At 38.0% G+C, this 26,921-nt stretch overlaps 1 protein-coding gene across 6 annotated transcripts in view; it reads left to right on the top strand.

Annotated features, from left to right (window-relative positions):
* Positions 1-26,921, top strand: part of GALNT13 (polypeptide N-acetylgalactosaminyltransferase 13) — a 594,009-nt gene that overhangs the window by 534,216 nt on the left and 32,872 nt on the right. For 5 of the 6 annotated variants that reach the window (XR_006680924.1, XM_004703815.2, XM_045299235.1 and 2 more), the window contains exon 10: positions 10,685-10,783. The exons of the other annotated variant lie outside the window; for it this stretch is intronic. Coding sequence is in view for 4 of the 5 variants with exons in the window: in XM_004703815.2 (XP_004703872.1) it covers positions 10,685-10,783 (99 nt within the window). In the remaining variant the exon portion in view is untranslated. The remainder of the gene's footprint in view (positions 1-10,684; positions 10,784-26,921) is intronic. 6 annotated transcript variants of the gene reach the window in all.

Genomic DNA, 26,921 nt, shown 5'->3' with positions numbered 1-26,921 from the left:
CACACATAATTGAAATATGACTTTACCTACCCCATAAATTATATGCAATGTCCAATGGGAAGTTAAAAGCTGTGAAATTGCCTTGAACTAAAACCTCTCAGTAGGTTAATGAAGCATGCTCCTTTTAGACGCAGTAAGCAAATCATAATGGAATAAGGAAGTTAAGCTCTTTGCAGTATTACATTTTCTACTTAACTAACCCTTTAGATTATGTAGATTTAACTTGCTAGGTTCTGAATCTTATAAACACAAAGAGTAATTCAAGTAATCTATGGAAAGATATTATCCCAAAGTACTAATACCTCATTTCAAGTGTTGGACTGTGACATGCTAACATTCTGAGAAAGGTGGGGGTGGGGGGTGGTGGAGATTGTAAAGAATATTAGAGATCAAAGAACAGGATTTCTAAAACCTAAACATTTGGCCCTTGGGACTTAAGATTTGCATTTTCGTGTTGCTTTCAAGATTATTTGACATGAGTGTTAGGAATTCTGTCTTCCCTACTTCACCTCAGCACTGCTTCCATAAAGACGTCCAGCCTCAGACCCCCACGGGAGCAGTTCTGCTCTTCCTAAGGGTTATTATGAGTCAGAATTAACAGGTCAGCAGTAGGTTTTTATCTTGTGACCATAACAACTTTTAAACAAGTATAAAGGTCCTTGTATACACGGGCATTGTATTTATGAAATGTTGTTGAAGAATACATTTAAGGAACTAAATGTAGATATCTATGAAGCTGTTCGTTTTTGGAGATTAAGAGCCAAATCAGTAACGGCCAAATGTAGATGCAGAGCCACTTAGTGTTTTATCCTCTTTGTTAGAGATCAGGGGATCTATTGATAGATTTTCCATCTTTTTGACTCTTTAATATGAGAACCAGTTGTTTTTTAAAGCCTCATTTCTGCTAACACCAGTGAGGGCATCCTCTCTGCCCATGTTTGTTTGTTTTCTTCTTTGATACCAAAACTTTTGATGATCTAGTAGCTACCCTGTTCCCCGAAAATAAGACAGTGGCTTATCTTAATTTTTGCTCCCAAAGATGTGCTAGGTCTTATTTTCAGGGGATGTCTTATTTTTCCATGATGAAGAATATACATTTATTGTTTTATTAAAAGAGACCTCACACTTCCTGTCTGCTCTGGCTGCGCTGCGGCCAACAGTGAGCTGTGCGGCACCGGCAGCTGTGGTCCAGAATCCAGAGTTACGATAGTTTTGGGGACCTTATCTTCGGAGAGGTCGTATTTTCGGGGAAACAGGGTAGTAGCTAATTTCCACTGCAGAGGAACTGAGGAAGCATATCTATAGGCATAATATTTCATTCTTCAGACGCCAATCTTCAAGAGAGTAGAACTGTGTAACACATCTGTGTACAAAATGAACTATTACTTGATTAAAAATATTGCATTGCAAATAAATAGATTTAAATGGATTATAATTTTAACGCTCAAATATATACTGGGGCAAATATTATTGTAACAGACTATCAGTGTGATTCTTATTATAGGCTCTCAGATTGCTCTAATATACTAATGCAAATGAAAACTTTCGTTTTTTATGTTCTTTAGTTTCATTTTTTATGGAATGCAGTTAAGATATCCATTAACATAAATATTTAAATCTCAGTCATTAATCAGGACATTCTAAACTAGGCTACATAAGCAAAATCAGCCTGGATGTATTAAATATACATATAGATGTTGCTCTCATCCTGTGATTTATTCCCAATTTAGTAAACAGAAAATAAACCTTGGTATGTATCCACCAGAGCAATTATAAAAACATTAATATTAAATTCTGAAATTCACTGTAAATGTGCCTGTTTATTTCATTGCCAAGTAAAGACAAGCCAAGTAAGAATGACTTATGTAAAACAATGAGAAATGCAATGTGGTATTGATAAATAAGTACATGTTAAAGCAAAAAAAAAAAAAGATCATATAAAGCTTAGCTTGTGTTATCTTTAGAACTGGATTCACGTATTAGTTTATAAAATACAAAAGTTGGGAAAAGGTATGTCATTTTTTTTTTTAAGTTACTGGTGCAGTTTGCCTTTACAAACCACCAGAGGGAGCAAGAGCTAAAAAAAAACAAATTACAGGCATGGTGAGAACATTCCCATTAATGCTGCAGCTGCTGAATACAAACATTTAGAAAAGATTCGCCAGTTTTGAGTTTCAAAACCTAAGTGGGCAAAGTGGTCTCAAATATATGTCCTTAGGAATTGTGCTTTCAAGTAATAAAAAGTTGTGTGTAAACAAAGAAATCTCTGAGCTGACAACAATTAAAATGAACACTATGCTAATAATAGATGGTATATTCAGAGTCATCATATAAAATGAAGAATGAATCCCCCCACCCTAATTTAATATCATGATACAAGTTATAGAATAGACTGTATAAGAATTTTTTTGAGATTTTGAAATATAAATTTCATTTTTTCTTATCTGCTTCAAAATACAAATATTTAATCTGTTCTTATCTTTTCCTGTGAAAGGTAACACATTTCCCTCAAATCTCTCTTTCCTCCCAATTGTTTTATTGTTATAAAGTTCACATATCATATACTGCCATAGTTTAGTTGCTTTTAAAAACAATTGTATATATCTTCCCCCCTCCTGCATTCATTATTATACCCCAATTCTTCTCAATTACCTCCACTATACCATCAATTATTGTCTCTATGCATACAATCGTTCTGTGTTTCATAAACTAGGAAACATCAGAAAGAATAAAAAATAAAACCAAAACAATTCAGAAAAGATATTAAAAGATATGAATGCAAATACAGAGGAAGAACGAGAAGACCACCAGCAATAGTAAAATAAGCCAGACAGAATATTTCTGTTGTGGAGCAAGAGAGGAGAAATATTTTAATCTAGAGCAAATTCAGGTTGGGGCAAGGAGGAGGGCAATTGGCCAGAAATCGTATTATTCTTTTCTTCCATCCGCCCTAATCAAGTTTACAATAATCTCGGTCTAATAGAAAAGCTATTCACACCCCTTGACTCACCCCAGAGGAAATTTGCCAGAGGCCAGAGAACTAGGTGCTTTGCAGATGGATTTCATAACCTGTCCTTCTGTCCTTCATAAGCTTCTACAATTAGAGTTTTCACAATTTAATTCTTGTGCTAGTCAGGTTTGTCTAGAGAAGCAAATCTAGGGAGACTCATATGTATATAAGGAAGAGCTTTATATAAAAGATCAATTGTATATTAAGAAAATATCCCAGCTCAGTCTAGATCAACTCCTTAAGTCTGATATTAGCCCATCTGTTCGATATAGTCTCTAAATTCCTCTTCAGACTTACACAACACATGCAATGACACAGAATGTAGGAAGATCACAGTGCAGTGGATGGAAAGTCTTGTGGATCCAGTGGCAGTGGAAGCATCTCAACACTGGCATGGGTCTCCACGTGGGTCCTCCAGCTCCAGGGCTCTGGCTGCCATCAGAGTAGTTCCATGTGGCTTGTCAACAGGAATGTGTAGCAGAGAGTGTGGGTCTGGCCTCCAGTGAGCTATTTATCCCCATGGCACCACCAAATGAGGTCATCAAGCTGCAACTTGATTGACAGGCAAGACTCCACCCCTTCACAAATTGGCAGGAGATTATGTCACTGCCACAACTCTAATACCTTTCCATTCATCATATTTGGGTTTTGTTATTCTTCGTCGTTAGTTAACGGGCTGCTATGCTTCTTCCATGTGGACTTAGTTGATGCTTCACATAGATGGCTGCTTGTGGAGTCCTTTGAGGCCCCAGACACTGTTCCCTTTGATAGCCAGGCACCATCTGCTTTCTGAATAATAAAAAGTTTACTGTATATACAGACATTTCTGGTTGTCTAGAGTTCTGTTTTGTTAGAATTAGTGTTATGACTGCTTAAGTAATTGTAAAAGGATCTTTTACTTCTTTGCTTAAGCATCATTCTCTGGGAGTATTTATTTGGCTGAGGTCCTGGTATTTTTTTGAAATGTTACAATTTTTTGTTGTTGTTCTTGTTGTTGAATCACACAAGATCACGCTAGATCTGGTTATGCTTTGCATCTTGGATGATGAAGAAAATAAGCTGCCGAATTGGAACTTTGGGGGTTTTTAATGTTTCATAGTACCCATTAAGATTTTCTTTATGAGAATCATAAAAAAAACAACAACAAAAAAACAAACCCCCAAACTTTTGCAATTGAAGAAAAGAAAAAAAGACACCTGACATTGGGCTCATAGACTCGAGGACACCACTTTACAGCAACTTGATCCCTAGCTGTCCAGGGGGTTGTTTTCTCCCCATCATGAAGATTATGAATCCAGTAACTGAAACCCCTCGTTTGTCAATAGTGTGAGGGTGCCCATGCTGCTCTAATGCTAGAAGCTGTAACACCAGCAACATCAGATCTAGTGTACCTTTTTTCAGTACAGCTTCTTGACGAACATGGACTAGGAAGGAGCCTCTGACCTTCTCCTTCGGAAAGGCCTGGGCGGGGACACCGTAAGGAGGGGTTTGGAACACCATCTGAAATAATGCTGGGGGAGGAGCTCCTAAGCAGGGTGGCATCGAAGCTACCAGTAATGCCGAAGATGAAACTATTGAGGGTTTTACCCACTTACGCACACTAGGGTTGATTAGGTATGAAATAAAAGTGCAATGACGGTGGGCTGATGACTGGGTTCCTGACACTGGAAATGAAGAATGCTTGGTAATTGGAAAATAAGCCTGAGAGTGCTTATAGAGTTTCACAAGATTGGTTGTTTTTTGGAAATGCATATTTTCCAACAACACAAATGGCCATGATACATGTGGTCCCGACCAGATATAGGATACGCACAACCAAGCCGACTGCGTTTGTGCAGAGAGACAAGCAAAACAAGGCTGGGGTCTGCTGGAGACAATATCATCACACACGTTAACATTAAAACACATCCACCGGAGTCTGCGTGTGACTTCCAGTGTCTCCCATGTGATATGAAATACCATCTTAATAAAGGGTGTGATGCATTGGACCTTAGTGACAACATACCAGACAAGTTGTAGCGTGCTATCACACATCGTGCATGAAGAGGGCAAAAGATGATTCAAAGGACAAGAAAGTATGAAAGGACCAAAATTTATTAAAAGAAACTCTGAAATGTGCCCTAAATGTAGATGAGCTAACATGAATGGTAGACCTGATGAAGTAAGGAGTTGACAGAAGATCCCAAAGGCCCCCTTTTGAAGTCACGGTATTGTAACTGCCGTGCAACATCCCGGAGCTGGAGAGCTACAGGAGAAGAGCATGTTTAACATTTCCTCATCGAAAGGACTGAAGCAATTCAAGCCTCGATTTGCTATACTGAAGTAGTCTGTAGACAAAATGTTGAGTGAAATATTATGGAAGCAATACACAATTATCATATAAAAATCATGAGTCTTTGACTACTTCGAAAGGCAGTTAGTATAAACAAGAACAGTCGCATGGAGGGATGAAGTAAAAGCCTACCACGAAGGCGTTGACAAAGAACACGGCTCCAGGAATGGGTGGGATGTCAATGGAGATATCAATTGAATGCAGCTATCAAATGAATGCAAAGCTGGAAATACTTGCTCATCTAAACCGAGAATCTTGGATGATAGCTCTCTGACCTACCTATTCACGGAACAAAATAAGGGGTATTGTGTGGTTTGAAATCAGGAAGATCTGTGTCTGAGTCATCTAATCTTGCTTTCTGGAAGTGAAAAGACTTGAAGCAATGACTGATTCAGAAACTCAAGCATCCAGCCCGCAGTGTGGATTACGCGTCAACGGAAAGGAAACAGAAATCCTCACAACCAGACAATACATAGAGGTAATATTGAGGTTTTTAAGGTTGTTATTTTACTTGGACCTAAAACGAATACCCATTGAAGCAGCAGGTCAGAAATCGAATGGCATATTGTGTTGAATAAATTGTCAGCAAAAGACCACTTACAGGATGGAAAAGCAAAGAGGACACTTGGATTACTAAGGTGAGCCTGACCCAACTCCTGGTATTTTCAACCACTCCATATGCTTATGAGCAGTGGACAAGGAAGAATTGATGGCTCTGAATTATGGTGTTGGCAAAAAGTTTCAAATATTCTGCCAGAAGGAAAATTTTTCATCTGTTTTGGGAGTACACTTGGATGCTTCTCAGAAGTAAGGATGGGGACTTGTGCCATGAATTTTTCCTCATGTTATCTGGAGGAACCACACCCTGAAGAAAGATATGCTTGGTAAAGTAGAAGGTCTAATCTGTGCCCTAATGTTCATTGCTGTGCAGTTCACAAACGCAAAGAATTGGAAGCAGCCTAAATGTCCATCAATAGATGAATGGGTTAAAAAAAACACCACTGGGATATACACACAATGGAGTACTACACATCCCTGAAAAACAGGCTGAAACGATGAAGCACCTCCTCTCGTGGAAAGAGTTAGAGGATATTATGCTGAGTGAAGGTAGCCAAGCACAAAAGGACAACATGTGTCTACTGAGGTCACATGTTCAAACAGCAGAAAAGCCATGGAGGAAAATGTACATATGGCACAGTTCCCAAGCAGAGGACCACATACACTGGGGCAAGAGCCAGACCAAACCCAAGGATGCATATGTCAACAAAAAAAGAAAGAAAGAAGATTCAGATAGCACCTGTGATGAAAGACATCTCCCCCCACCCCCTGTCATATGCCTCCAGGGTCCACAGAGGGGTGTGGGAAGAAAGAAGGTGGCAGTGGGTGAAGACAGCACTAATCCACCCAAGGGGAGGCTATTGTTTATGTCTCCACCGGAAAGGGAGAGAGAGAATAGACTTCATTCCAGTGCGCCAAGCCTTGAGGGTGGAGTTTCTGCTTGGAGCAGCTCATTCAGAGAGCACTGCAGGGCTGGCCTCAGCTTGAAACACCATGTCCCTAGAGGACAACACTGAAGACAGTGCAGGGACTGCACTCCATCTGACCTGCCCATTGGGGGCAAACCAAGAGCGGAACACAACAGACCAGCAAAGGGAGAAAAACCATAAAGTCCCTGAGGAATCCCGATTGTAGACTTCTGACTTGGGGGACAGTGCTTGGAACCTCATTTGAACTGCTTGGAGGATACTCATAAGACATAAGAGGGCCACACTGAAAGCCTAAAGGTATACGGGGTGAGGCACTAGACCACTCCGTCCTTGACTTCAGGAAGAGCCACAGGGTCTTGTAGAAAGCACGCCCCTCGGACTGCGGAGGATTAAAAGGGTGTGCATGCTGTTAGGGAAGTGGGAAGGGGTCCTGGGAGATGGATCCTGGAAAGGAAAGGGGACTGGATGGATGGATTAAACCAGGGCCTATTTGCTGTTTAACAAGCTCTTCTATTCTGGGTCAGGACAAAGGTTAGACTTGGAACTATTTCTATGGTCTCTCTCTCTTTTTTCCCCCTTTCTTTTGGTGTCTATATAAAATAAGCACAATAAGTAATCCCAAGGAGACAGCAATGGGACCGACGGTTCAAGGGGCATGGGCAGGGGCAGGGGGAAGCAGTAAGCCAGTAAGAACAGGGACAGGGGAATAGCACAGGATCTAAAATTGACAGTGAGGGGTTGTGTAGCATTCCTGGTCATGTTTGATCCATGGAAATGTATCTGAGAGGAACAACTGAGAGATGAAAGATGGGTAAACATGATAGTGGGGCAGGAGGAAAGGAAAAAGAAAGAGGAAATAACAAGAAAGTAAAAATTATATAGAGAGGTATAAATATAGATATGTATATATGTAAGTAAATAAATGTAGCTGTATTTGTGTGTATATAAATACAACAAGGAAGCAGATGGACTTTGGGCCTCTACTTAATTCTTACCTCCATACAAGACTGATTTGTTCTAATAATGTGGCAATCTATAATGCTCACCTTCCCAATAGGATCCTTGAACACAAAATGTGTTCAAAGCAAATGTGAAGAAAGCTGATGGTGCCTGGCTATTAAATGATAAAGCATCTGGAGTCTTAAAAGCTTGAAGTTAAATAAGTGACCATCTAGTAGGGAAGCAACAAAGCCAACGTGGAAGAAGCACTCCAGCCTGTGTGAGCATGAGGTGCCAACAGGAATAGGTATCAGAAATTCAAAACAAGGAATCAAATTGACGTGAGGGAGCACAAAATGGAAACCCAAAGACCGCCTGTAACATAATTGGACAGTCCCCCACAGAAAGGTCACACAGAAGGAATGCTATATCCAGGGTGCAGTATAGCACTGATGTAACACCTAACTATCCTCTAGTTCTTTAATATTTCATCCCCTTACTCTTGGTCTTAGTTTTACCCCATTAATCTTGTTAGACTTGCATATGTCCATTTGTAAAATTAAGATAGTTCTATGTATGAAATCCAATATAGATAAACCCTTCACAAATAGTAACAGAGTAACGATTCCCTGAGGGTATAGTATTGGAAGAGAGACTGTATAGCCCCATTCAGGGGAATGACTACCAGAATTGTAGGTGAATGTATACCTTGGATGGTATCAGCTATGGCATAATAAAAATAATATATCACATAACAATAAGGGTTCCTGGGGAGTTGGATGGGGAAGGGAGGGGATAAAGGAGAGCTAATATCAAAGAGTTCAAGGGGAAAGAAAATGTTTTGAAACTGATGGTGGCAGCAATTGTACAATAATGATTGATCTATTGAATTATGGAATGTTACAATGTCTGTAAGAGCATCCAATCAGATTATCTTTTGTAAAAAGTAGAGGGTCTGCAAAAAAAAGGGGAAGAGCTTCAGAGGGATGAGTTGACAGTGGCTGCAACTATTTTCTCAAACAAAGCAACTATTGTGAGAATGTCCCAGCACCAGGTAGTAAGTTCAACATGGGGTCCCACTGAGAATGTCCCAGCACCAGGTAGTTAGTTCAACATGGGGTACCCCTGTGAGAATGTCCCAGCACTAGGTAGTAAGTTCAACATGGGGTCCCCCTGTGAGAATGTCCCAGCACCAGGTAGTAAGTTCAATATGGGGTCCCCCTGTGTTTGAAACCCACTCGCAGGCATCTAATATTAACAATAATGTCTCTCTCCAGAAGCTTGTAATGTTAATTATTTTTAGTGCGAAGTAACATAGACTCAAAGCACATAGAACTAAATACGCATGTACTGTTGTACACAAGGTCACTGAGTCAGAACGACCTTGATAACACTTAGCATTATTTAAGATTTGAGGGAATTGGTTCCAGGGCCCTCATATCAAAATATGAAGATTTTCAAGTCCCTTTATAAAACAGCAGAGTGTTTGCATTTATTTTATATACACGTTCGCCTAGATTTTAAATCAACTCTGGATTATGTATAATCTACCTAATACAATGTAAATGCAGTCCAGATATTACTTTATACTCTCTTTTACCTTGTGAGGGCTTTCTTTGATGATTTAATTACTGTTCAGGAGTCAGTTTTATTCCTGAGGAACAGAAAAGGTGTACAACATGAGTAGCAAGCAAACAGTTGGAGGCTATATCAGGGTACCGTATGTACCGTATATAAGCCGAGTTTTTCAGCACATTTTAATGCAGTTTTTGTGTTAAAATTAGGTGTCTTGGTTTTTATTCAGGTCAGTTTATACTTGCGTATATACGGTATGTGTAGATATCACTTCATTAGGATGGATTCAGTGTAGTATTTGGTTTACAGGGTAAGTTGGAATGTATGTATGTATGTATGTATGTATGTATGTATGTATGTATGTATGTATGTATTTCAGTCCACAATTCATTGAATCCAAGCAATACATTAATGAACAATGATATATGCATATTCAGATGTAAAGATAAAGTTCAGAAGCAATATAGAAAGGTATAGATATGTATTAGTGGTTAAGATTAAGGAAAAAAATCTCAAACATGTTATTTAAAAGAGATTTTTTTCTTCTTCCTACCCTTTGTATAAATTGTGCTTGCTTTTGTAATGTTAGCACCTTTTAGCTCAGTGAGTGGTTTTTGTGATTACATTTGCCAGATATGTATGAGCTGTATGCTAATTGTAGGAGTAATGCCATGTTTGAGTGAAAACCAAGATCTTTATGTTTGCAACTGGCAATTTAATCTTGCTTTTGTAGAATTTGTTATACGAAATCAGCATTTATCCTTGCAATAGTTTTTCTTAGGGTCAAGTTTTTTCCATTAAGTCTGGCATCCAGAATGGATGGGAAAACATGCATGGACTCTATTTTAGTCACAGAAATTACCAGTGAAATTAATCTTTATTAACTCCAAGAATGCAGCATCTAGTAATGCAACATTTATTTAAATGAACATTTTGTCAATTCATATATATTTCTTTGCATATGATACTGAAGGGTTCAAGAATAGATTTTGCCTTTTTGAATGGAATTTGGATACTTCTCACTTCAAGAGGATTTTAGGAAGTGTTCCCAATTCTTCATGTGTGTATGATTTTCTTCTGAAGCTATGATATGGATAAGGAGTGGATATAGAGTTGATGTTAATATCAATGCTGGTGCCAATTAAATTTATTTCAGTAGAAGTTTAGTAACTCCTACAGTATCTAAGACTGGGCACCCCAAAATAAAGTTCTTTGAAGCAAACTATTCTTGGAGGAGTCCCCTCATTAGTTTGTATCACTTAGTGAACAATATAGGCAATTTGATATTATCAGAAACATTTTATGGTATGTTTACTTGCTTTTTTGTGTGTATTTGTTTAGATAAGAAATGTTGAGACGAATCAATGTTTAGACAACATGGGCCGAAAGGAAAATGAGAAAGTGGGTATATTCAATTGCCATGGTATGGGAGGAAATCAGGTAAGATCTTGATTGATTTATCAGCTTCATCTCTCTCTATATATATCTATATTTGAAAATATTTTTGTTAAATGAATAGATGTAGACCATGGCCCCACTAGCAAGCCAATAACAATAAACTCTTTGCTTAGTAAATTAATGATCATTCAGTAAAATTTGCCTATTTCCTTTTCCCAAGTATCAAGAAAAAATTACAACATTTAATAAAATGGGCAATACTTTCAGTGAACCTACACGTATTGAATGAGGTTCTACAAAAGTTTAGACCGAGCCCACTATGCTAAGGATGCATACAGGTGGACCACAATGTATTTAACAATATAAACTGCCCTTAAATATTGTGATGTCTCCCCAAAGGTGATCTAGGGTACATGTACATAATTTCATATACGTGGCATTTTCATGTCTCTTCTATCCTCTAGGACTTTCTGAGTTTCAATAAAACTTGAAAACCCCTAACCCTTTCCTTACGTTTGCTTTGGCCTTCTTTCGATGCAGTGAAAATTTCGTATTTAAACAAGACATAGTCTAGTCAGAATCATGGGCGGTATTTTGTTTGTGCACAAGTTAATTAATAGTTTGATTAAATTTATCACAGAATTGTTAGGCATAAGGATTATTGTGCCCTTAAGGATGGGATGGTGGCTCTGGAAGATGGCCTACCTGGGGGCAGCAAGCCCTCTGGCTGGAGCAGCCCTGGGCCCATGGACACTCTGAGAGGTTGACCGGGCAATCTCTAGGGAATAAGGGAGAGTAGCACTGGTTATGTGTTGTGCTGCTATCCGCAAGAGCCCCGCTTTCTCTTTCTGTGCATGTTTGCCATCTAGGAAACTCCCATAAACACTATCGATGACAGTGAGCGGGGTGGGGGGAAAAGTGGCACAACACTCCAAATAATAAAACTACAACAAAACAAAACAAAATAAGGCTTGACTGGTTAAAGATTGATGGAATTTTCAAGATTATAACCCTTAATCATACTTTAGCCCTGGAACTGAGCATAGCCCATGGTTCAATTTTCAGCCAAATAATTGATAGATCAGGAAAAAATAGCACTGAGGAGGTAAGCTAATCATAAAATAATAAACTACTTAAGAAAGGGCAGCATTCTGAACAAAGAGGCCGAAAGATCAGGAAAGGAGGGGGTGTGCCTGTGACATCACATCGTGGGGACTACATCGAATGACATAAAACACTGTGTGTACAAATTATTTAACGAAAATCTGCTTTACTCTAAACTTTCACCTAAGTCACAATGAATGATATTTTAAAAGCACAGTCTTAGCTTTTTGTTTCCATTTATGATTTCAGCTGCTTTTGTTATTTTTAAAAGTGAAAAAAAATTGTTCAGTGGTTTATGCCTGAAACAAGATAAAAAGCAATACTACTTATCTTGTTGGTTAGTTCTGTAAAATGAAGCTTCTCATGCTAGTCTAATAAGTATATTTCTGGAAAAATATTAAATGAGCATATAAATGGTTGTATTTTGCTGCAGTTCAGTATTTAAGGGATGGTGAGTGTCAGAATAGACTTAAATTCTTGTCCTGCTCACTTTTAAGAAGAAGATATTTTGGAATTGTGTTCTCAAAGCGACCTTTTCCATTTTCATATTGCTATACGTTCAAGCTGTCATGGAAATATTTATTTTTATGGTTATTTAGCTTAAAATTGTCAAAGCAGCCTCTATCCTGCAAGCACAAAAAATAATCAAATCTCTCTAGTGCATTTACACAAATATTTTAACAAATGTAACATAGGTTTACTTTATAAATTAATTTTGATGCTCTTGTTATGTGTCTTAGCAATTCAACTCCATCACACATCTAAAAGAAGATTATGTTATGTGTTGTTGGCAATTTATACCATACCATTTCTCCACAGACAGGACTTTTGATAATTTTTTGTTGTTATAAACTTTTGGAGATATCAAGAAGCTTAACTATTTTAGTAGTTGTTAGCTATACTTTTCTTAAATAATCAAATTTTTTAAAAAATGCTAGCTTGTGTCAGTGGAAGCTTTTTGTATCAGGATTACTCTAAAGACAAACCAACAAACCAAAAAGTGTTATCGACTTTAACATGATCACTTTTTTAATTAATTGGGATTAATACATATGTTAAATCATTATATTTCAATCACATCCAGCAGAATTGTACATTTGCTACCACAAGCAGTTTCAAACATTCATTTTTTCATACGGACCACTTGATGTCATCACCCTTTCACCCTGCGACCCCCTCTGTTTCCCCCTCTCCCCAAAACCCATATTCTACTTGCTGACTTTGTAGGTTCATCATTCCTGGTTTTCATACCCCACCAAAATGAAAAATCATATACCACAACATTGAGGATGACCCCTAATAACATAACCCTTCTGATATACCCCCTACTCGGTACATTCAAAAATCAAACAAAACAATAGAACCCCCAAAACATAAGATTTTGGAAACCAGAGCAGGTCCAACATGCATCCTACAGGGAATCTGCTGACAAGTTTGAAGTCTTCAAGTCAGGATTCTACCTTTGACCTTCTATATTCAAAGGCACTGCATTTAGTGACCATTTCCTCCTATTCCACAATTGTGGATAAGGGAGTTCACCAGAGTTCTGTTTCCTGTTTAGTTCCACCAATCTATCTCAATGAATCTTGGTCTCCTACTGTCAACCAGAATCTTCTGCAAACCGGAGTCTCTGATATGAATCCCTCCCTTCGATTTCGGATTAAATGCTTCACGATCCTTCAGTGTTTCTTCCATGTAGACTTAGTTAACATCTCACTTTTATGGCTGCTTGTTTGGCGACAAGCCTTTAAGACCACAGACACTGTTTTATCTGATAGCCGGGCACCAGGTAATTTCTTCACCACATTTTACTATAGCATCTGTCTCCTCTGAATTCCCTTCCTGGAGGTGAATATTAGCAGGACCATAATGTAAGAACTAATTCTTCTTAAATTGGAGCTGGGATTTAGTGTGAGCCCCAAAAACATTCCTTAGTCTGTGATTGTTTGTTTTGTCTTTCAATTTATTCTTACTTGGGAATTAACCTAAATGCCATGTCAATCTTGTCTTGCACTCTTGCTCCTTCCCATCAATTTGGTTGCTTGTTTTTGAACTTCTGATACCTATTCCCATTGACACCACTTGATCACACAGGCTCCTTCCATGTGGACTTTGTTGCTTCCCTGCTAGATGGCTGCTTGTTTAACTTCAAACCATTAAGACCCCAGACACTGTACCTTTAAATAGCCAGGCACCATCAGCTTTCTTCACCACACTTGCTTATGTAAGTGCTTTGTTTTTAATAGGTTCCAGTCATCTACTTTGTCTTCTGCAACGTGTATTTCCTTTGTTATCTCTATTAGCTTGGGTAGTCCCTCCACTAGGGCACTTAGATCTGTCCCGATTTTCTCCTCAATGATCTTGACAGCTTTGGGTTGTACATTCAAGTGTTTGAGCCACCTTGAGTTTGTCTTTGTGCATTGGGTGAGATATGGGCCTTGTTTCATTCTTCTGCAGATGCTTGGTCAATATGTCCAGTACCATTTATTGAAGAGGCTTCCTGTTTAATGTGTTTTGGGCCTTTGTTGAAAATCTGTTGTCTGTATGTGGATGTTCTTTATTTCTGGATTTTCTGTCCTGATCCATTGGTCTGTGTATCTATCATTATACCCTTGACAGGCTGTTTGGACAATTGTAGCTGTACAGTAGGTCTTGAGGTCAGGTAAAGCAAGGCCACTTAATTTGTTCTTCTTTTTGAGTTCTTAGCCTCTTCTGGGCTTCTTGCCTCTCCATATGAAGTTGGTCATCTTTATTTTGCCTTTTCATTTCTATGAAGAATGATGCTGGGATATGGGTCAGGATTGCATAGAATTTGTATATTGCTTTAGGTAATATTGATATTTTCACAATATTAAGTCCTCCAATCCATGAATATGGATATTCTTCCATTTGTTTAGATCCTTTCTGGTTTCTTGTAGTATTCTTATGTAGTTTTCTTCTTACAGGTCTTTTTGGGGGTGGGGTGGGGGCAGTATTAGGTTTATTCCCAAGTATTCCGGCTTCTGTGTGGCTATTGTGAATGGTTTTGTTTCCTTGATATCTTTTTATGCATTCCCAGCACTGGTATATAGAACTCCAATGATTTCTGCTTGTTAATCTTGTATCCTACTATACTACCAAACTCCACTATTATTCCCAGTAATCCTATTGTGGACAACTTGTGATTCTCAATGTATAAAATCATATTATCTGCAAATAGCAAAGGATTCACTTCTTTACCCAATTGTACTCCCTTGACTTCTTGCCATTTTCTTATGGTAATGGCTAGGAAATCCAGCACAATTTTGAATAGAAGTGGGGATAAAGTGATATCCTTGCTGGGTTCTCTTATTTAGTGGAAATATTTTCAGCTTTTTATTATTGAGTGTAATATCAGCTATTGGTTTGTCTTATATAGCCTTTATTGTTTTGAGAAATTTCCCTTCCAATCCTATCATCTTGAGAGCTTTTATTATGAAAACACTTTTTTAACATAAATATATTTTCAGATAGGCAAACTATAGTTTATTAAATTAATCTCCTCTTCTTTAACACTTAAGACATTTATTTTTCATCAATATAGACTAGACTCACCAATATCTTTGTAACTATTAACATATTAACTTCTTTAGAAATAATGTCTAGAAATAAATTTAATAGATGAGGGGTTTTGCAATATAAAAATTTCTAATATATTGACAAATTATCATCTTTAAGGTTGTGCCAATTAAATAAGACTAATTACTAATGTAGGAGGAGACATTATCATAAACACTTAGGTTTATCCCCTTATGTTAATTTCAAATCATTATTACCTTTCATTCCCACAACAATCTATAAAGTGCATAGTGTAAGTATCTTGATTTTACAAGTGGTTTATGGGAAACTCTAAGCGACAATAACATGATTGGAGTCCAATGCCACTTGGAAACTAACTTTATCTGGCCCCAAAATATATATGTAAATATATGTTTATATTTCCTGAATTTGCAATTCAATTCCCAGACTCTCCAAGGATTGCAATAATACAGACCAACCATAACTGAGTGCATATTTCTTGTCTGGTTTAGAATGGGGACAATTTTGTTTATTTTGCTTTAAAATTTGTTTATTTCTAGCATTATCCGTGCATTTAAGCATTTAAAATCTTAGCACCAAGACTTTCTGAATTTCCCAGTTATTTTTATTTATTTTGCCTGTAAATTGTGGAGGTTCTTTCTCTTGTCCATTTATTAGAACACTTTATTTAATAAGATAATTATCTGTGTCATATACATTGCAAGTCGTTTTTAACTTTGTGTGTAGAGTGTGTGCTGTTTAATAAAAACTTTTAAAGTAGTTCATGTGTTCAAATCTATACTTGCCTTTTTGCTTTTGCTTTTTGGTGTGGGAACCAGATTCCTTTTGAAATAGGCCCTTGTTAATATAATCCTTTAGGAGTCAATATCAATTATTAACTAGATCATTAACTCATTGGGTATATATTTTATATACTCAAATATTAAAACTAACTTCCTGTTTAATATGATATCACATAGATTGTTAATGGGTACACATGATGTTACTATAACACTTATAAAATCACCATTTTACTTTGGGGTCAAATAACACAATAAAGATATTTTAAAATTCAATAATAAGTATTTCTCCGTGGAACTCCAAAATATCTTTAATTACAAATGTAAAGCAGCAGCCCCATACACATTATACTCATGTGTCTTAAAGACAAAGCATATAAAGTGATGAAAAAATATTCAACTTTCAGCAAATGCATCTATAATGTTTCTCCCTGGGGTCACTCATTTGGAGAGAGGTAGGAAGCACATGAAAACTTCCCATCTAATTTATTGCAGTAAATGATTCTGAGTTATGCTTCAAGATAGAAAACCTTTAGGGAAACTTATGCTAGCCATTTATTAAAATCCCACCTCTTAGTTAAGATAAAAAAGGGATTATTAAATATTATCTAGACTTTTCACCACTAAAATGTTGTTATTAATGCCTAAAATTAATCTAACTTTCTGTTAGGTGTATTAACAATTTGGGGAGTAAATAAATACTTTCTTCATTTAAAGACCCTTCTCGTAGAGAAACCTTGATTATTTTAGTAATGCATTCTAATGCACTCACAGATTGTAATGAATACATTCAACAGATATGCATTCACTTTTAAGTTCGCTTTTTTATCAGTACTATAATTACTTAGACGCCTTTTGTACAATCATTTCTCCCCCTTTTAGTCTCTGTCATAGTGGAATTAAAAATCACAGAGTGATTTCACAAAGCAAATTTGCAAGTGAAATGGAATAGCCTTGTGAGGAAAGAAGGACAATTACCATTCATTAAATGTTCAAAGAAGCGAGATATATACAATCTTGAAGATAACAGTTCATGCTGCTTCTATTAAAATCAGAAAACTTTTCAAGAGTCTTTCAATTTCACTAACATTTGAATGAAGAACCTTTCTGGTTTGTTGGGTTTTTTTCGCTGGGGTTATGCACATACCAGAAGACTTTAATATAATGAGGATTTGCTACTAACCTATCCCAGTCAATAATCCATCCAGCAAAAGTTGGCTATCCTAACCTGCAACATACGCTCTACTGAGTTTATGGCATTTTAATAGAAACTACTCGGAGCAAACAAACATTTCATTTTGGCCTACTTTTTCAGAGGCGCTAAGACATCTGTTCTTCCTCCGGACCCGCAAACCGAGAGGTCATTTGCTCCCAAATCACAGCAGGGTCAGACTTCCATGAGTCAATATGATTTAAACAAAGCAACTGGGATACATGGATGGGTCAGTGGGTCTATTATTTCCAGGCATATACTCTTAATTCGTTATTCTTCACAGTTTATTGCCCATATATATTAATCCTCTTAAATTTATCTCTCAGGAAGGGTCCAAACTGTGGCTTCCACTCATCTTTTCAAACTGAATGGTGGGCATTTCTGTGAAACAACTGTTGCCTCAAACCCAGGGTGGCTCTCATGATCTCATCTTTCATTTTAAACCTTCCTCCCCTTCAAATCTCTGTATTAATCTAGCTTTTATATTTTTCTGCTCTTCTCTTTCACAATCCCTCCCCTTCTCAACTAGCACCACACCCTAGAGAGTTGTTCTACTTGTCTTTCTGTCCTATTTCTTACTTTCTACCATTAACATTTCTACCTTTGAAATCTGTACCTAGATTGCCTCACTACAATAGTTCCCTCGGTAGGATTCCGCATGGTTTCATCCTGTCTACATCTTCCATCTCCACTTATTCAGTAATGACATCTCCTCCAAAATAATAGTACTCCTAAATGGAAAAATAAACAACAGGTCCTGCAACAACCCCCACCCCAAAGAGTTACCAGTTATAAGCCTTCTTGCCTAGTCAAAGCTCTACACAATTGAACCCCTTCCGACTTTATAACTATCTTCCATGGCTTACTTACTCAGACTCTGCACTCTATGAACCTACATTGAATTGAGTTGGAGCATTGTATTGTTGTCGTCTATCTGAATTGTTGTTTTGCTTATATATTTTTAATCGTATCCTTAATATTTTTAGACCCATTTACCATGACGTTTCCTTCCCTTTTGAATATGTAAATTCTACTCATCTTGTCCTATTCACACCTTCCTTTATACAAAATATTTCTTCCAGAATGTCTTTGGACTGACTGCATGGATTTTTAGGTCTCAAATTGTTTCTCCCTTTGACAAGATGCAACCTTTCCACTTTCCTATCACTCTCTATTAAGAGTCATACCTCATAAAAACCACAAGAGAGTGTTTCTTTTTATTTTATGGTATGCATGTGTATTTACATAGTGTATAGAGATGTGCGTATATTATTCAAAAAGTATATGAGTAAAATTAACTTTAAAAATAAAAACATCTTACTTCAATTATTTAGGCTGTTCAATGAAATTGTGACAGCATATGTATAAATTAATAGCCTTGTCAAAAACTCTTGATCTCTTTTAATTTCTCCAAATTCCCAGAAAGCCTTTATATATCTAAAAACTGGTTTGACTCAAAGGCACAGGCTCTTCTAAGAATGGGTTTTAAAACCCTCACTGTCTTCCTCACATTCTGAGTTCACTGTTTCTGGCCGGATTGTGTTGACTACAATTTCTTTGCTGACACCCAATAAATGTAATTGTGGCATTCTGTACATACCAACTAAACCCAGCACATGAGTGTTAAAATTATTTTAAATATCTATATACAGTTAGGGCTATCTATGGAGAATAATATGATTTTTCCTTAGTTCAGTAGTAAAAAAATTCATCTACTAACCTTTGAAAATCTTAAATAAGTTTTCAAACTTGTTTTCAAACTATCTGAATTCTTTATTTCCAGCATATGGGGACATCATCTCCCTTACCACCCTCCTCCCTCAGTCCAAGACAGGTTGCTCCTGGTTGATGATATTTGACTTAAGAGAGACCTACCTGTCTCTTGCTTAAAGGAAGTATTGTATATACACAAGTATAAGCCAAGTTTTTCAACACAATTTTAATGCAGTTTTTGTGGTAAAATTAGGTGCCCCAGCTGATATTCTGGTTGGCTTACACTCGAATATATATATATATATATGGCAAATGTTTCTGGACCTTTCTTCTATATAGTTAAAAACACAAGACAAAACCAGTTACCAGTCCTGAGCTGACTGAGTAGCTGAATAGAACTGTGCTCTGTGGGATTTTTAGTGCCAGATTTTCCTGAGGTTGGTCCCAAGCTTTTTTTTCTGAAGCACGTCTGGACTATTTGCACTCACAACCATTGGGTTTGCAGGCCAGCACATTAACAATTGATATCACCCAGGGATCCCATTCAGTACAGTGGTAAGTATTAAGTAACAGGCTGGGCTCCCTAGACTATTCCTGCCTCCAGCAGCATGTTGATGAAAGCCCATGGCCCACGGGCCCTTGAAGCTGGCAAGCTTTTCTGAGATTATCCACATATTCTCATGAGAGAGAGTTAATTTATATCTAGAAAATGACTCACCTAGTATAAAATGACCCACCCAGGATAAGCAAGTCCACTCCAAATGCAGGCCAGTTCCAAATCTGTGGGGCAAAGGTTAACCTGGAGGTATGGCTGCTGCTGCTGCTGCTGCTGAATCCGCGGTCATCAGATTAGGTTTATGACTGGAAAAATGAATGAATCCAAGATTGACAGGTCACATAGTTCCTAAGATTGGCAGGCCATAAAGTTCTTTCACTCAAGTTCAAATAACCTTAGGTTGAAGAAACAGATGCAGGATCCAGCCACAGGGGGAAAAGAGGAAAAAAGCAAGTTTTCCAGCAGTGTTCATTTATGTAGGAAATAGGCCACACTTCTGAAGAAGCTTTCTTTTAATTGCATCAGGACTGCCACCCGAGTAAGTGGACTGCATCCCACCCTAATTATCTTACAACTGATTGACTCATCACAGTGGATCCTATTATGAAGTTGATCATATTGTGTTACATCACATCATGGGAGTTTATTGTACCTTAAATGTCAAATCCAGCCAGATTGACAAAAACTCTAACTAGGACAAAATCCATACTAGAGTCTGCAGTATCTGCTTTTTGTCAGCAACTGCTTCAAGGATTCCTCAATTTCAGCAAGCAAAGTTGTGTTACATGCAAATTTCAGGTCATTAATGCTCCTTCCTCAAATCATAATGCTGCTTTGTGAGGACCACGTGCATAATTGTCATTTTCATTGCTGACAGAAAAAGTATTTGTAATGAAGAAGTCGTTGGTGTTGAAAAAGTCTGTCATGTGATATCCAGTTTTAAATCTATCACCACCAGCACCCTATTGTTCAGCTACTGTTCTTTGCTCATATTTCAACTTTCACTTTCCATTTCATCAATACCTTGAAATGCATGCTGAATGCATGTTTGATCAGTTTTGGATTGAAGAATTTGCTAACATTTTTCAATTTCTTCACCACTAGTTTTAGTGATTCGTGTGTGAATTTGAATAATTGTAGTTATTGGACTTCATTGTGTGTACATACACATTATTCTATCACAGGCAGCACTGTACTCAAGAGAGTCCTTGAAATGTTACTTCTGATGATGAATGTGAGACCATTGCCCTTGAATTGGTCATTCCTGACACAGGAAACCATGTCATTATTCAACCCCAAAACGACCAAAGCCAGGCCATTCCAGCTCTGCAATGCCTAAAGATCAGTCTTCATGCGTTCCATTTCACTTCTGATGACTTCCACTTCTCCTACTTCATAATTCATACTGTGTGTCTTATAAAAAACTATGGATGGCCTTGAGAAGATTGGGAATTCCAGAACAATTCATTGTGTGTATGCAGAACCCATGCATGAAACAAGAGGCAGTTGTGGGAACAGCGCATGAGAATATTGCATGGTTTAAAATCAGGAAAGATGTGCATGAAATGCACCCTCTCACCATACTTATTCAATGTGTGTGCTGAGCAAATAATTAGATGAGCTGAGTTTTATGAAGATAAACTTGACATCAGGACTGGACGAATGCTTATTAATAACTTATGTTATGCAGATGACACAACTTTGTTAGCTGAAAAGTGAGGATGACTTGAAACACTTGCTAATGAAGATGAAGAATTGAATATTTCAATATGGATTATGCAGCTGAATGTAAAGTAGACCAAAGTCCTCACAACTGGACCAATAGGTGATGTCATGATAAATGGAGGAAATAAAAATGAAGCTGTCAAAGATTGATCTTGCTTGGATCCACAATCAATGCTCATGGAAGCAGCAGTCAAGAGATCCAAAAACACACTGCATTTGGTAAATGTGCCGGACAAGACCTCTTCAAAGTGTTGAAAAGCAAAAGTTATTTTGAAGACTAAGGTACACTTGACCCAAGTCACGGTATTTTCAATTGCTTCATATGCATATGAAGGCTTGACATTGAATAAGGAAAACAAAAAAAAAGTGAAGCATTTGCATTATGGTATGGCCAAAAACATATTGCAAATATAGTGGACTGCCAAAATAAACAAATTTGGGTGGAAGTAGTATAGTCAGAATGCTCCTTAGAAGCCAAAATGGCAAGACTTTATCTCACATCCTTTGGCTACATCATAGGAGAGACTAGTCCCAGGTGGAAGACATCATGTTTGGTAAGGTAGAGGCGCAGCAAAAAAGAAGGTCCTTGACAAGATGGATTGACACGGTCGCTACAACTATGGGCTCAAAGACGAGAACAATTGTGAGGATGGTGTAGAACTAAGCCAAGTTCCATTTGGTTGTACCTGAGTTTCTGAGTACCTGACCCGTTAGCACCTACCACAACAGCATACTTCATACATTCCGCATTCCCATGACTAAAGGATGCCTGTAACCATTTCTTCTCATTTTGAGTCGTTTCATCAGCAAATGAAGGTCCCAAAATCTTAACTCTATTCATATCATTAAGTTCAACTCCAATTTTAGGAGATTGCTCCTCATAATTCTTATTCTGAGAGTCTTCCAAGATAGGGGCTCATTTTCTAGCATTCTATCTGACAATATTCTGATGCTATTCATGGTTTTCAAATGTCTAATCTTCACTCCCTGGCCAAATGATAGCAATATATATATATATACCCAAAAGATGATCCTCCCTGGCCAAATGATAGCTATATATATATACCCAAAAGATGATCCAAGAGAATGTGGACATTATCATTTAATATAATTGATTGTGTATTCAGGTAAATGGTTACTGAAGAGAATTCAAAAGGGCTTTGTAGTAGTATATAAACAAGGAAGTGCTAGAATTTTAATTCCATATTCAGAATAGGATATAGAACAACTGATTTATTGTTGATGTCAGATCAATTTTGACTAGCATCAAAAAACACCAAAATCATAGTGATTTGAATTTTATTGGCTATGCACAGACTGTGTGGTTCAGAACAAATTCTGGATAACATTGCAAATAATAGGAATTCCAGAGCAGTTCGTTGTGCTCATGTAGAACATGGACATGGGCCATGGAAACATTGTTAGAAAAAAAAAAACAGACATAAGTTATTTCTTGGTTTAAAATCAAGAAAAGTATGTGTCAGGGCTGTATCTCCTAACCGTACTTATGCATTGTTTATGCTGAAAAAAATACACCAAAAAGTTGGATTATCTGAAGAAGAGCACAGCACCGAATTGCAGGAACACTACTTAAGAACCTGTGATATCACAATGATCAACATATAAACCCCTCCCAGCAGGACGGGCAAGAGAAAAGTGGGGGGAGTTGACAGCGGTCAGTGTAAGACATAAAAATAATAATAATTTATAAATTATCAAGGGTTCATGAGGGAGGGGGGAGGGCGAGTAAGTGGAGAAATGAGCTGATACCAAGGGCTCAGGTAGAAAAAAAATGTTTTGAAAATGATGGCAACATTTGTACAAATGTGCTTGACACGATGGATGGATGGATGGATTGTGATAAGAGCTGTAAGAGACCCCAATAAAATGCAGGAAACACAACCTTTCTTTTAAAAAAGGGGAGAGGACTTAAAGAATGTATTAATGAAAAACAAAGTCTGGATTGTACCTCAATATAAAGACAACAAAAATCCTAACTAGACCAGTCAGCAATGTTATGAAAAACAGTGATAAGATGGAGCTGTCAAGGATTTTATTTCACGTGGGTCCCTAATCCACCCCTGGGAGCAGCAGTCCAGAATTCAAATGACGACATGCACCAGGAAAGTCTGCTGCAAAAGACCTATTGAAAAGGTGAAAGCAAAGAGGCCCCTCTCAGTCTTAAAACGTGCCTGCCTCAGAGCTAGGTGAAAACTGAACAATGAATAAGGAGGAATTATGAAGAATTAAAGATCTGAATTCTAGTGTTGATTAAGAATACTGACTATATCATGTTGAATATTCCATATTGCTAGAACAAATAAACATATCCTTGAAAAAGTGAAGCAAAGAAGGCAAAATTTCATCACACATATTTGGGCTTCTAATCATGTGGGACTAGTCTGGAGAGAAGGTCATCATGCCTGGTAATGTAATGTATTAGTTAAAAACAAAACAACAACAAAAAGAGGCCGACTATTGGACGGATTGATACAGTGGCTGCAACAGTGAGCTCAAACGCAGCGACGATGGTGCAGATAGCGCAGGGCTGCGCAGAGCTTTGTTCTCTTGTGCATAGGATGCCTGTGGGTTGGGATTGGCTGGACAGCAATGACTGTATCTAATTTAATTATCACCATGATCCTCACAGGAAGACATACTAATTATTATTATTAGTGTCAATATTAGCACGTCAATTGAGGTTAGGTCATTTAAACAGCCTGTTCATTGGCCGACAGGTGGTCAGTCAGGAGCAGAGGTTTGTTTAACATCAAAGATCTGATTTGTTTTCAGTTCTTCGTATTACCACAAAGAGCTTGCGAATGTGTATATTCTGAACACAGCCTACATGCCTCATATACCAGGGGGCTTCAAATTGGAATGAAAATTCAATGGAATTTTCCCATGAACTTTGGAAAGTCCTCTTACAGATTCTAAACTATATTATTTTATCAATGGATTAAAATTTGATTTTATTTTTGATTGTCTAAGGCAGAGAGCAAGGAATCTTACAGTTTATCTTTCTGTTTGTTAGTATCTAGGGAATGGCATTGTTTTCACTCTTAAGGTAATCTTAGGCAAGTTTGGGAGAACAGATGCTTCTAACCCCTATGGGCACCATAAATAACTATATGGTGTCTAGAAAACAGAACGTTTAGGTAAACAAGCGGCCATCTAGCTCAAAAGCAACAAAGCCCACATGGAAGAAACACACCAGCCTGTGTGACCACAAGGTGTCGAAGGGATCAGTTATCAGGCATCATCTAGAACAAAAAATCATATCATTGTGAATGAGATGGGGGAGTGCGGAGTGGAGACCCATTTGTAGGCCACTGGACATCCCCTTGCAGAGGGGTCTCAGGGAGGAGATGAACCAATCAGGATGCAATGTAGCAACGATGAAACATACAGTTTTCCTCTAGTTCCTAAATACTTCTTCCCACCCACTATCATTATCCCAATTCTACCTTACAAGTCTGGCTAGACCAGAGGATGCACACTGGTACAGATAGGAACTGGAAACACAGGGAATCCAGGGAGGATGATCCCTTCAGGACCAGTGGTGTGAGTGGCAATATTGGGAGGGTGGAGGGAGGGTGGGTTGGAAATGGGGAGCCAATTACAAGGATCTACATATAACCTCCTCCCTGGGGGACGTACAACAGAAAAGTGGATGAAGGGAGACATTGGACAGTGCAAGATAAGACAAAATAATAATTTATAAATTATCAAGGGCTAACGAGGGAGCAGGGAGCGGGGAGGGAGGGGGAAAAAGTGAGGACCTGATGCCAGGGACTTAAGTGGAGAGCAAATGTTTTGAGAATGATGAGGGCAATGAATGTACAAATGTGCTTTACACAATTGATGTATGTATGGATTTTGAGGGGAGTTATATGAGCCCCTAATAAAATGATTTTAAAAAAAGAAAAGAAAACAGAACTTTTGCATATGCTCATCCAGCCTTAATAATATAACACATTTCTTCTACTTTCTAAAATGTGCACGATTCAGAGTAAAAATAATTGCTTTCTCTATATTATTCATTAGCAATCAACATGAACAGAAACACCCTTTTGCCTTGTACATAAGCCAACTTTTCTAGTATAGTTTAAATTGTTTTCTTATTCACAGGTAAAAAATGTTACAGATAGCTGGTCATGGACAAATTGATGTACTATAAAGATTATCTACTATGCTTGCCACCCTCCCCCCTCATACACACACATAAAGTCTCTATCAGGAAGCTTCCAGAGCACTTCACTGAGTATTTATATTTGCAAGTAAATGTAGAAGTGGGAGAACTATGATTCATATATGGAGAAAATTTCATATTTTGATGAAGGTTTTGAGTGTTTTCATCTGTGCACATGTGTATAAGTGTGTGTGCAGGGCATGGGAAGGGAGCCAAGGCACCAGTATACCTGGTGCAAGGGCAGATAACCTATCACCAGGTTTGCAGAATGTCTTTCTCTGATGTTGACTCCCCTTAGCCACATATCATTGGATCAACATCTAACTATTTTGGGAGGACACACACACTCCTCATGTGCATGGTACCCTGCCTCCACATGGCCCCGTACCTTAGTATGCCTTACTAGAATGCACAGACTTGGTCCAACTCAGAATTGATGAAATACAAAGGTGATAGGCAAAGAGCCGTGTGTCAGATACTTGGTCTGTGAATGTGTGGGCATTCTTTGACCTTCCCAGGCCTCGGTTTCTCATCCCGTACATTGATATGGTTGACAGATGCCCATCAGATCTGAGATCTTTGATCTCTTTTTGTTGGATAAATGAGAGGAGCAGGCCAGATGATTTGTGCAAGTTTTGGTCCAGTGGCAGGAGGCATGAATATAAAAAACGAATTAAATATTTTAGGGAAGTACCTCAAAAAGGTCTGAAATTTTTGTGTACTCGGCCATTACTAAAAAATAAAGGCTAATTTAAAAGGGAAAATGTCTTCTATGAATCAAGAATTCATGGAAGTCTGGGCATGTTCCCAGTAATATATAGGCATTAGTGAAGCTTTTTTTACATGGATAAACTGTATTGACCAATCTTTTGTGAGTGTCTCGGAAGCTGGTAAAGATGTGCTTTCCATTGACTGCCTGTGTTAGTCTGGGGACTTTGGAGAAACAAATCCACAGCGACTCACGTATAAGAGAGAGTTTTATGTAAAGAAAATGTGCATCACGAAAACATCCCAACCCAATGCTGCCCAAGCCCACAAGTCCAACATTAACCCATTAACCCAACACCAGTCCACAAAGTCCTCCACCTCACAAAACAGAGGCAATGATGCCGACTGCAGGAGGAAAGCTGAGTCCGTGAATGAACACGCATCTCAGCACTAGCAGGGGTCTCCACACATGGCTGCTCCAGCACCCAGGGTTGCATCGGGATTGGTCCATGTAGCTTCTCCTTGGGGATGTCTTGTAGGAAGTCAATCTTGCAAGCTGAAGCAGGGAACTGCTAAGGCAGCTGCACCTGGTGCAACCATCACAAAACAGGAGATCTGAGAACTAGAAAGGC

The sequence above is a fragment of the Echinops telfairi genome, unplaced genomic scaffold, assembly GCF_000313985.2.
Source record: "Echinops telfairi isolate 266 unplaced genomic scaffold, ASM31398v2 ScPeMD7_4;HRSCAF=17, whole genome shotgun sequence".
Lineage (NCBI taxonomy): Eukaryota > Metazoa > Chordata > Mammalia > Afrosoricida > Tenrecidae > Echinops > Echinops telfairi.
The sequence above is the reverse complement of the archived record's forward strand: the minus strand, read 5'-3'. Positions and strand labels throughout refer to the sequence as shown.